Source organism: Lissotriton helveticus, chromosome 4_1 (genome assembly GCF_964261635.1).
Source record: "Lissotriton helveticus chromosome 4_1, aLisHel1.1, whole genome shotgun sequence".
Classification (NCBI taxonomy): domain Eukaryota; kingdom Metazoa; phylum Chordata; class Amphibia; order Caudata; family Salamandridae; genus Lissotriton; species Lissotriton helveticus.
Genome location: NC_136063.1, coordinates 588,423,826 through 588,436,111, shown reverse-complemented (window position 1 = coordinate 588,436,111; position 12,286 = coordinate 588,423,826). Strand labels below are relative to the sequence as shown.

Below are 12,286 nucleotides of genomic sequence, written 5' to 3'. Positions count from 1 at the left end.
ACAAACAAGCCCGCTCACTCCACGGCCCTGCCACTCGCAACAACACGCAAGCAAGTGACCACCAGCAACACGAGATCTGCACTTTGTTCTACAGCAACAATAGTCTGCAAATGCCACCAACGTGACTCTACAGCAACAACTGTCCATTAACTCCGGCCGGCTCTTCTCTCTACAGTGATTGTAGCATCCTCCCCAGCCTAGTTACCCGCCAATTACTATGCCACACATGGAGCTTAGTATTGCACGTCTTTATTCTTCTGCGTGTAACTGAGTCCTCAACATTCTAAACCAGACTTCATTGCATTCCGCTCTAACACTTACGTCACAACTCTACGAAGTCCATCAGGAGCCAAAAAGGATCGGTCATTGCTAACTCGCATGACACTACGGCCCAGATTCTCATTAGTTTAGCATCGGGATAGCATTACTTTTTTAATGCAAACCTGATGATAAACCTATTTTGGGATTAACAAACCAAAGCAAATTGCCATTTGCATTGGTTTGTGTGGAAAAGAAACCCAAAGCAGTGCAAAATGCTGCTTTACATTACTTTGCATAATAGGGGCCTTAGATGGGTGGTACGTGGGCATTTCCAAGCAACAACCCACGCTTTTTAATGCTAAACCCTATCAATTAACATTGGCAGACAGGGTTCAGCGCCAAAAATTAACGTCGCTGTAAAGCAGTAGTTAAAAGGAGTATTTTGTTCATTTCTCCTTGCTTTTCCGACTTTCAATACGTACTGCAGTGTACAGCACATATACAAAGTAGGAAAAGCTTTGAAGTGTGTCTACACATAGTATTTTGTACCGGAACATTTCCCTTCCAGTACAAAACCTAAGGTAGACCCAGTCATGCACCCTAGCACATAGGTGTGTGCCTGGTGCACAGCAGCTGAAATAAACGCCGGCGCTAGGGAGAGGGGAGGAGAGTGCCACATGTATGTGAGAACAGGGTTCTCCTGCTCTCTCCTTGTCATGTAGTGCAGCACAGCATCTTTGAGTGCTGTGTTGCATTGCCTGACAGCTACCAGAATCTGGGCCTACATCTCCCCCTCTGTAAAATGAAAAATTACAATCTTCAAATAATCTTTTGGCACTTTGATTGCTCGAACTGATCTTATGATTGGAAACTGGGAACTGTCACCATCAATTTCAAGGATCTGCATTAGGGTTGACGGTGGAGAGGCAATAGTAGTCACTGGTGCATCAGAACTAGTCTCTCCTTTAACAGGTAGATCTGTTGAACAAGGAATTAAACGCTGGTAGTGAAAAATGTTCTGGTAATAGACTTCCCAAGGCACTGGGCAATCACCATGTGTTCCTTGGTAGACACCACAAGAAAAGATTCTGCATCAAATGGAGCATCAGATTTTCTTTTTCGCATCTAGCGTATGTTTTCATCTTTTGGTTATGATGTTATGTTATGTTAATTATTTTATTAAGCGCGTCTGTTACCCTTGGGTGTCCTGGCGCTAACTGCTTTCCTGAAGACACCATCAAAATCATGAACACCATCCACCATCCACTCCGGCTCAATTCAAGTTTCGTTCTCGTCTTTCTCTCTGTGATTGGTCCACTGAGGGATCGTGGTTGTCACTGCTCTGCCAAACATCAATGTCACCTGTGGTCGAGTGAGGTGTTGAACGATAAGCTCTTAATGTAGATTTAACAAAGTTTTTAAATCAAGCTTTTCAAGAGAAGCATGCTGCACTGCTTTCTTTAGCATACTCACTAAAAGTGCTCAACAAGTCACTTGGCCTGTGGCCACAGAGGTGTGACCTTCTGATTTTTTGTATTCAGATGCTCTAAGAAATCTTTGAACTCATGACTGTTAAATGGCGGGCAATTGTCAGATTTCAATATGGCTGGAACACCCCATGTCACAAAGTTGCCATCTAGTCTCTCAATAACTCAGTTGTGAGTCGAAGATAAGAAATCCTCAATGAATGGAAATCGTGAGTATTAGTCCACAATCATCATAAGGTGATGTCTATTGTCAAGTGGACTGAAAAAGTCAATGGCTAATCTCCCCCTGGCATTCCTATGGAGTATTGAAATGTTGAAGGTGTAGTGAGTAACTAGTAGAAAGGCAGTTGCACAGATGTCAGGCTTCTATTCCTTTTCAACCCACTCATCGCGAAATGGAAACCAGCCTTGGTCTCGGAAAGCTCGTTGTGTGGCAACAATTCCACAATGACCTTCGTGGGCCACTTCAATCACTCTCCAGAATCAAGATTCTCGACCCTTACAATATAGCTCCTTCATGAGTTATGGACAGTTCATCTATGAAATTTTTGTATTTTTTGATATTCACCCTCACTGGTGAGAGGTCGAGATTGTTGGTTCCATGACTAATGTGTTATTATATCTTTTAACTTTAGCATGTCACCATCATGGCTCATGGCAGTGATAACTATAACAAATTAGCAGCTGATGTGTTTGATGGAGTATCTGTACCTTGTTCAGGCACTCTGGAAAAGTAGTCAGCAGGGTTTTGTGCTTCCCTGGACGATGCACAATGTTATAATTGTACTCCTGTATTCGTCGCCCCATCGTTCAATGCCAGGAGGCATCTTGGCCTTTGGATTGCCAAATATAGTTTGGAAAGCTTGATGATCAATTACCAGTGTAAAATGCTTTCTGTATAAGAATACATGGAAATATCCACAAGCCCAAACCACGGCTAAACTTTTTTTAGGTTGTGAATAAGCACTTTTTGTTTGAGACAAACTCCTACTTGCATATGGCACATTATGCCTTCCGGTCCAGGGAAAACATTATTTGGCAGTTCAGGCTGGACTTTTCCCATGAGGCACTGGGTCAGACCGATTTGCATATGGCCATGTCTGAACTGGAGTGGCGGAGTGAGTTGACTGGAGGTGAGTGCTTGCTCAACACTCTGTCCATCATTCCCTTTGGTTTTGCTTTGTTCGCCCTAAGTTGGCAGGGTATGCCCAGACGTGGGTCCCTTGCCCACTGGATTCAAGCTAGCCTGGCTGATGACGGCTGATTAGTCAGAAACCGGTCCCAGGATGCCTTTTTCTGGTCCAGACATGGCTTGGCAGGTCGGGCTGGACTGTTCCCATGAGGCACAGGGTCAGACTGATTTGCATATGGCCATGTCTGAACTGGGTGGCGAAGTGAGCTAAAGAATGATGATGGATTAAACCCAGATCAGTTGACTGGGGGTGAGTTCTTGCAATGTTCAACCCTCCATCCATCATCCCCTTTAGTTTTACAATATGCCTTCGAGCATTCAGGTGTCCGCTGTGCTGTGGGGCACTCTTTAATGTTGTTCTAGTTAAGCTCAATAGTGGCACATCTGTTTGCAGAACTGCAATGTTATGGTATTAGAACTGCGTGTATTCTGTTGTAATAAGTGTAGCACCTGTCTGGTCTGCCATAACAGTGGCAAATGGCCTTTTCTTTGTAGTGGACTGATCTTGCAGTTCAGATTAAATGTGTTGTCTTTTTGTTTTTATGCCTCTCTCTGCGTTTTAGTAGTGTAATAGAGTTGATGGAGATCTGTATCTCCAAGTGGTTTTGCAGGGCCGTTTTATCTAGCAGGTTCCATAATTGGAAAAGTGGCTGCAGATATTGGAACTGCCACGCTGTTATTTGGCCCTGTTGGAAGTCTCTAAAGGAAACTACAAGAACCTCTTCTTTGCTTTGCTTTGGGCATTCTCAGCAACTCTATAACATTGCTTGAAAAAATATATTGGTATGATGTCACGGTTTTCTTTCAGTAGTTTAGAGAACTTTAAGTGGTACTTGTCCTGTTAAAGATTCTATGTCCTTCAACCAAATTTCTGAGGCTGGTATGGGTAATTTAGTTAGTACACTGGTCAGCACATGATGGCTGCATCTCAGCCTAACAGTTGGTCTACATGTGTTCCTGTGTGGTAACTTGGTCTTAATCCTCTCTTCTCAGGTTCCCTCCCAATTTCATTGTTATTGGAAATCTTTTCATTTGATTATTCTCATAAGGTCCATCTATTTTCCCAAGAGGCAAAGCGAGGAGGGCCTGGCCATTGCTTCATTCCATATATTTTCAAGTTTTATTTCTTTGTATACAATATATTTGCTAGGTCTGGCGGGTCAAGATTCCATTTAAATTGACATATATTTGATTTTATGTCATTATTTTTGGTGGATTTTATGGTTGGTGGCCCCAGGTGGACATCTTTCTCATTCTGAGTACTAGACGTGTTTCATGTTTTTAAAAAAACTGTTTTATTTGTTCCCCTTCTTTATTCACGGAGCCTGGCTTTTATGGTATAAGAACTGTGGATGCAAATTTCTCCACAAGTAGTGGAAGATTAAAGAGCCTCTGTTTTCTGGGGTCAGTGGTATTTCTCTTTTGGAAATGGAAGGTTTTTATCAGAACGCCATTGTCTTTTCAGGTCCAGGATGCAACAGTTTGGTTTATCATCTTCCATGTCACAGGATACTTTTTTTTTTAAATTAATCTTCAGTCTAGAAGAGTTTATTTCATTTACCCTTCACCTTTGTATTCTCTCTCTTCCAACTGAGACATTACCTCTTCTTGTGAGAGGAGGTATTATAACTGGCATTCATGGCCTGACTTCTTTCCAAGCAGCACTGCCCAGATCTTATGATGTTGGATATGGTGACTTTTCAGGTAGGGGTGTGATCTCTTCCTATGTTGGATCTGTTGGATTATTCATGGAGAACTACTGTGTATCAGTAGGATCATCTTGTTTGGGGCTTCGTTGATAAAAAAAAAAAGAAATTACATTTTATTTTGCAAATATCATAGTCAGCTGAGAAAGTATAGGATTTATAGAGACTGAATCTAGCTACGAAGTAACACAGTGCTGTTGAAAATAGGAGGTAAAACAAAATGGGTGGCCATAACATGTGAGAGGTAAGAGCATTCTGTGATTGAAAGTGAAAAGTGGTGGTCGGGGGAAATGGTATGGGGCACAAAGATGCTCGTGAAGGGAAGTATCTTCATCTGCTGCCAGAAGAAGAGAAGGAATCCTGCTTGCCTGTGATCTTGCTTCAGATTTTTGGACAGAGCCGAAAGAAAGCTTCCATCTCTTGGTTATCAGTCTTACAGCGTTAGCACTCCAGGAGCTGTGGGTGTCTCTTGGAGATCCTGATCTTGGAGGCCTGAAAAAGATAGAACTTTGTATGTATTTGTATATGGGTTATACTGATTATGGCATATTCACAAACTGCATTTTGTAGTACATTAGGTTACAATACAATAGAACTACTAACACACTATAAAATGATAGTCACAAATCCACATGGAGAGGTTCCACCTTCACATCTTCTGTGTTCTTCTGTGCAGAGATCTCTGCCCCTTTTGCAGAGTCTCCGCACATGTAAGTATTTTTTTGTAGTAAAAGGAATGCTTATGAATAAAGGGGAGTGGGTAAGAGAGGAGCAAAGCTGGAGTTTAGGGAGAGTTAAGGAGGCCACTTTCCCACCCACAAATGAATCAGCCCATTGCTATTCACAAACTGCAAACCTAAAGTTAACATAGCCAAAAGGACTAAAAACATCAGTAAATGTATTCCAGCTCACTACCAAATTTACATTATTTTGAGATTTTCAACATTCAATTAAGTTTAAATATATTTTTTTAAAGTCAAAATAAACTAATTTATTTTAATATTATATCCTATGTGGTTCTAGTTAAAGCCTCTACCTCTATTTTATCCTCCATTTTATCCTGTGTGAGGGTATTGAAACATTAGTGGTTGATCATTTGTGGTGCTGGACTTACTATGGCTCGTTTTTGGATGTAGTAACTTAGGTTTCACCCTGGTTGTAGGAGGTGGAAATGTGTAAGTCTACACTTTTGAGTAAGTTTACACTCTTAAATGGTGATTAGCTAAAAGTAATGAAGTCACTCAAAAGTATAAGAGTGAACTTACACATGAAAATTACTCACAAGTGTATGTTAACTTTGTGAATATTTGCGTATGTCTTGAAGGTAAGGCAGGCTGACTGATGGAGTCAATGAAGCTCTCTCTGAGTTGGTGTGATGGTGCAATCTCTTCCAGTGGTACACGGTGCAATGCTGTGTGTATTTTGTGAGCAGTCTGGTTCTTGAAGCTGAGGGATGAGTCAATGGGGAAACCAAGTTGCTTGGCAATGTTGATCAGTAGTATTATGAAGACCTGTTTATTTAGTGATATGCCAATTTTAAGTTTGCTGTTGATTAGTTTTAGGTAGGAGGAGGAAACATTTTGTTTTCACTGGGTTCAGTGTGAGGTAAGTGAGGTACACATTGAATGTCCGAGCTTAGATGAAGACAAGGCAGTTATTTAGACAGGATAGCCATCATAAAAAAGAATATACATTTTAGGTAGTGTGTGTCATGACTTTTTGAGAGGGTTGTGTAAAGTTTTGACTTTTCATATTTTTTTACAACTTCAACAAGTTTAAAAAAATGCAAAGCTCAGGAAGGTAAAACTAAGGGTGCATAATTTTCATGCTGTGAAGGGCATTGGATGAACAGGCACCACAGGACAGATGACCATCATAAGGACCCCCATCACATCTTTCCTTCCAAATTTAGCATCTCTTCACATTACTCCTGAAAAGTCCCTGTGAAAGAGCCATTCTTTTGCACTGTCCCCAAAGCTTTAGCCCCAGGCAAATCTGTTGCCCGATATGTTATCCCATCCTCCGCCAAGTCTCTATTCTACTTTCAAATCATAACATATTAAGACCATCACAGACAGAACATAATGCATCTGGAGAACAACTTAATGGTGCAGGCTGCCGGTCAGGGATCTCTACAAGCCAAAAAACACTACCTGGTTCAAACTCCCCTGACTTTGTGGGTGAAGGCTTTTTCTTTGCCTAATCCTAATATTAATCTATGATGGTATCCTTGCTGTACAGAAAAGCTCTGCCTGGCTCTCTCTATGGTGCATTGTGGACTCCTTTCAAATTGGTAGTCTTGTAGATTTTCATATGTAGCTGTATGGTGACTGTTATTGAAATGGTTTCCCAAAAATTGGAAGGTGACAGATTAGGCAGCACTTAGCTAAGTCATCTGGGTCCAATTGAGTTTCTTCTTTGGAGCATGGTTTTTGCAGTCTTGTGACAGTCAGAAGAGACTCCTTAGGTGAGAGAGACAATGATGATTTTGAAAAGAAAGGTCTGAGCATTTCCACTGATCTCTTTATTATGGAACATAGCTTAACGTTGTCTCTATAGGAAATAGCTTTCAGGGAACAGAGGAGGGTGGCTAGGCCGTCAGAGAAGATGACCGTGAGGATACCCAATTCAGGTGTGCAGTGAGGTTAGAATCTGGTGATGTATATGCGTCTGTCATAGTTGATTATCGTCTAAATATATCCCTTTTAGCTCTACTGCATGTTCATTTACTTCCTGACATAGTCCTTGAGATCCTTCCTTTTTACCTCTCTTCTGAAACTGACCTCAACCACTGGCACAAAGTCTGCTTTGGTAGAGATCCCAGGAGGCCTGAGTTGAATGAGGGTTCTATGTTAACATATGTGAGTGAGGTTGGACAGAGAATCAGTGTTTTTGTATCCTCGAAGCAGTTACAACTCATTGAGTAAAAACGTGATTAAGAAGAGTAGGAATTGGAGCAATATAGGTTACCACACTGTGTTAATTTATTCACAGATACACTGCTACACCAAAGTGACCAAGCAAACTCTAAAGTGAAGGACCATGTTTTCAGTAATATAACAGGAAATAAATAAATGTGAAACCCATCAATAAAATGTGTTTTTGTGTCCAATCTTCAGTGTGAGCTCTCGTTTCATGAACCTGAATCAATGTACTGTCTCTAGCCTGGATAACGTCAGTGAAGCCTTTTTTTCTTCCCTCACAGGAGTTAGCCCTCTGCTTATCACTTTTGGCTTTTCTTATCATACTTCACCACCTGTGGCGCCAGATTCAATACATGATTTTTACTTTACTGGGTAGGCACTATTTACTTTTTACCCATCCACTAACCGCGTTTGTAGTTTCTCCTCGTCCTTCTGGGTCCCTGGAAAGCGCCCACACTCCTTTACTGGAGGTTGAGCTAATGTATTAGATCCAGTGCATGTGTGTCTAGTAACAACAGCCCCCTAAAGCTACTCCCCTTGCCTCTCTCCTGGCTGTCACACATACTACTTGTACCTTTATTCAAGTTAATACCTCCTAAAATCCATCTTCATTAAATGTTTACACAGTTTCAGCAAATGATTAGATACTACTGTATGAAATCAGAGGCCACATTTATAATCGCTTTTAACAAAATTCATAATTTGATTAAGTAGATTACATGGCATATTGTAAAACAGCACAACCTTAAGTACATGAGTGGGATTTCCTACTTCGTTAATGTATTGTGTTACTTCTTTCTTTTTCCAAGTTTATAATCAACCTGTCTCAAAATAATAAAAGAGCAAAACGGGAAAATGCAAAATACAAAAAAATAAACATAAATCTTATAACTATTTCTTTCTAATAAAATGCAGCAGCGGTTGGCCATGGCGTACCTATGGTACACATGCAAAGTTTCGGTTGTGGGTCATGTCAGATTCCTAAAATTGTCACTCTCTTCATATTGCTATTTTACAGGGGCAGTTTACTCCACAGTGAACTGCAGAAGGCAAACACTGGGTGACAAGGTGGGAACCGCAGTCAGAACCTGGGCTTTTAAGAGCAAGAATAGAGGGTATAGTGATGCGGATGGCGTGCTGGGTTTCACTTTCCCTGCTCACCTTAGGGATAAAGCCTTCTACTCGCCCTAGTGCAAAGCAATAGGGAATAGGTTGGGCGCTGCTTGCGTAAAGGTGGTTGTTGCAGTGTCGCGAGCAGAGGTGAAACAAAGGGTCTGAGGAAGTAGGGAAAGAAAGAGGGAGCAAGGAATCAATGAAGTTGGTGTAGTCCAGGGTCAGGAAGGCCAGTCAATCAAGAAACAGTAATGGGAATGGTAGGATAATAAAGTTGTAAGGCTGGGGTTATGTTGATGTTCAAAAGGAAAGAGGGTGGGGAATCTTGCAGTGGGATGTGTTTAGGGATGGCGGGAAGGTTTTTGGAATTAAATGTTAATTAATATATAGGGCTTATTTGCTTGTGCGACTCAGTTGAAGAAGGGGCAATTGTTGCCCAACTTGCTCCCCAATATAGTGCCCTTTTTCACATCCAAAGAATGGTGTGGTTTAGTGATTTCCATCCCAACAGACCCACACGCAGTCACTCTCTTCCCCTCACACCCACTGACTCCCCCCCAGGCGGGTCCAAGATGAACCCTGTAAACTGTGCTCTATAGTGTGATAAAACCAACAGCTGGGAAAGGTGTGACTCGATTATAGGAGGGGAAAGAAACCTCCACGGTCATATGGACATATTATGCTATTATTTTTGAATGCTCAATTTCTCCACAATTATTCACCCTATGATGTTGGTTATGGCATGGAGCTGTGCAAAAATATATCTGTCCCCTGTTTGTCTGTCTATCCAGTAGCCTGCTAGTGTGTGAATTTGTTCTAAATTTCAAAGTGTGTGTTACATATATTTAGCGCATTTGTTGCCCAACAAGCATTGCGAGTTTCACTTGAGTAATGTTAAATATAATCAAAAACATTACAGTAAAAGAAATTACCAAAGACTATAACTCGCAATTAAAAATATTAAATGGCTTGATTCAAAAGAAATGTCTTTAGAAATGCAAATTATGATAAATCTCATTTGTATGGAAGATTTCTGTTGGGTATTAAGAGTAAAAGTTTCAGAGAACAAAACAAGTTCCATAAGCTTTACTGGAATGACAATCCAAACACTGGAATTGGAGGCTAGGTCACCTGGGTGGAAAATGCTCTGGACCCGATTCACAAAGGTAAAGTGAGACGAAAGTCTAACTTTATGACATACGGTATTCACAAAGAGCATTTACTACTCATAAATGCCCTTTGTGAGTACCAAAAGTCAGAGGGCCCTATTCACAAAGTTAAAATGAGATGAAAGTCTATCTTTACGATTTTCGGTATTCACAAAGGGCATTTACTACTCATGAATGCCCTTTGTGAATAACGAAAGTCATAAAGTTCAACATTTGATATTCACAAAGGGCATTTATGAGTAGTAAATGTGAGTACCAAAAGTTGTAAAGTTAGACTTTCATCTCAGTTTACCTTTGTGAATCGGGCCCGTAAAGTTAAACTTTTGTTATTCATAAAGGGCATTTACGAGTAGTAAATACCCTTTGTGAATACCAAAAGTCGTAAAGTTAGACTTTCATCTCACTTTACCTTTGTGAATCAAGCCCAATGTGTTTCAAGTGTGTCTTCTTTGAAAAAGTGTTGGCAAGACAATCTGATATCAGCAACAACATGGCAACAGGATTCTGCAGTTTCTACACCTACGTTAGTATGCCTTTGGCAATCATCTCCTCAAAAACATGCATGGGGCATGATATACAAAGGCCTTCACACACTTAAGTTGGTCTTAGATGCAGAAATGGTGAGTATTATGAGTGTAAATCCACGTTTCATGCTTACAAAGCAAGATTTTTTTAACATTTGCATCAGCACACCATGCTACATCATAATTAAGGCTCCCAGATTTCCGTTTTTACTGATTTTTACAGATAAATACAGACAAAAAACAATGTCTTTCCTCTCTGTATTTACTTTTAAAAGTGAAAATATACAGAAAATGTAGCTTTTGTGAAGGACTCAACATGCTGTCTTTCATTTATTCAAAGTCAACAGCTAGGTAGATAGACAGCATCGAGAGTTAAAAATGAGATAAGATTTCCTTAAATACAGGCATATGTTAACATATATTTGTAGTGTAATGCTAATATTTACCTGTAGAGGTAGGGTTTTGTTATATTTGGCTTCTTAATTTGCTAAAACATGACAGGCATTAAAATATAAGTGCATGTTTATTAGTTACATAAATGTGGATATATGCCATTTTACGCATTCATTTCTTCTCAAAATACAAAATAAATATGGACAAATACCAATAGGATGGGCAAATATTAAATATGGATAAATACAGACAGAAATGTAAAAATAAAAATACCAGGAGCCCTAATCATAATGGTGTATTGTATGAGCAACATGTACAGTGGCAGGGAGTTGACATTCAACCACTGGGGATGCCTTGGAATGTTAGTGAAGACCTGCAATCTTGTGAGTTTGTGGGTATTCATGACAGCTTGATAGCCACATTCCCACTTGCCTTCTGGTGAGATGTTCACATCTGTAAAGGGTAGGGGTAAATTTGTATTGAGGATGGTAATGGGGAGGGAACACTCCCAACACTGTAGAATTGTAGGAGGAGTTTATCCATAAGGAAAAAATGTTTCCCCATAAATGAAAAAAAATCCATTTGCACTTCTTGAGAATTACGCAAGTGTAAATTTACTCCATATTCGTTCACAAATGTGTAAGTAAGTTCTCATGAAGTGTTCATGGAATCCTTCGTAAATTCACGGGTAGTCAGAGAGAAAATTTACTTAAATTGTATGGCTGTTTTACAGTAGATTGATCACTCACTAGATGTAACACATCCAGTCTGTTTTGTTTTTCCAGTTAGTACAGCAGTATGTCCAGCTGCTGGTTATCATGTGTAGGATGTATTTGTTTAAATTTGCATAAAATGAGCAGAACAACTCATTGGAAATACATTAGTTCTATTTCCTGAGTATATAGTTTAGTTTCAACAGTTTAAAATTGGGCTGGATAACATTTATTATATATGTCTAAGTGCTAGTTAGTGTGTTGTCTTTCTCGTATATATTTATAATTATATCGTTTGTTAGTTAACATAATATAAACTATTACATTGATAAATTAACAGATGATTATGTTATGGTGGGGTATTTATCCCCACTGCCTTAACTCCAAACTTTAGTGTAAACAAGAAAGGCTTGAGTCCTGTACTTCCCAGACTGGAACACCCAAATATTGACAACAAACCCATTGGTTTGTTGTATATATATTTGTCTCAAATAACGTTTGGTAATATGTATGTGTTGTATAAATTGTCTCACAAAAGAAATAGTTTTAAATCACGCATACAAATGTGTTGCAATTGTGTGATTCACTAATGTAGTGTTTCCTTTTACAAGACATATCCAATTGATTTATGCATGTCTTTTTGATTTATCAAAACTAAGCAGAATGAATGCCAAAAAAAAATCGGAATTAGTGGTCTCAGGTTTATCGCAAATATTTGACAAAAACCTCCCTTGACACCGTTCTGTGATTTCAATTAACTCCAAACTTTAGCAGCATTCATTGTCAGACTAATACCACACTTTC

At 39.7% G+C, this 12,286-nt stretch overlaps 1 protein-coding gene across 5 annotated transcripts in view; it reads left to right on the top strand.

Annotated features, from left to right (window-relative positions):
- TRIM55 (tripartite motif containing 55) overlaps window positions 1-12,286 on the top strand; it is a 485,249-nt gene that overhangs the window by 385,382 nt on the left and 87,581 nt on the right. For 2 of the 5 annotated variants that reach the window (XM_078687227.1, XM_078687226.1), the window contains exon 10: window positions 7,852-7,942. The exons of the other annotated variants lie outside the window; for them this stretch is intronic. In XM_078687227.1, coding sequence (XP_078543353.1) covers window positions 7,852-7,942 — 91 coding nt within the window. The remainder of the gene's footprint in view (window positions 1-7,851; window positions 7,943-12,286) is intronic. 5 annotated transcript variants of the gene reach the window in all.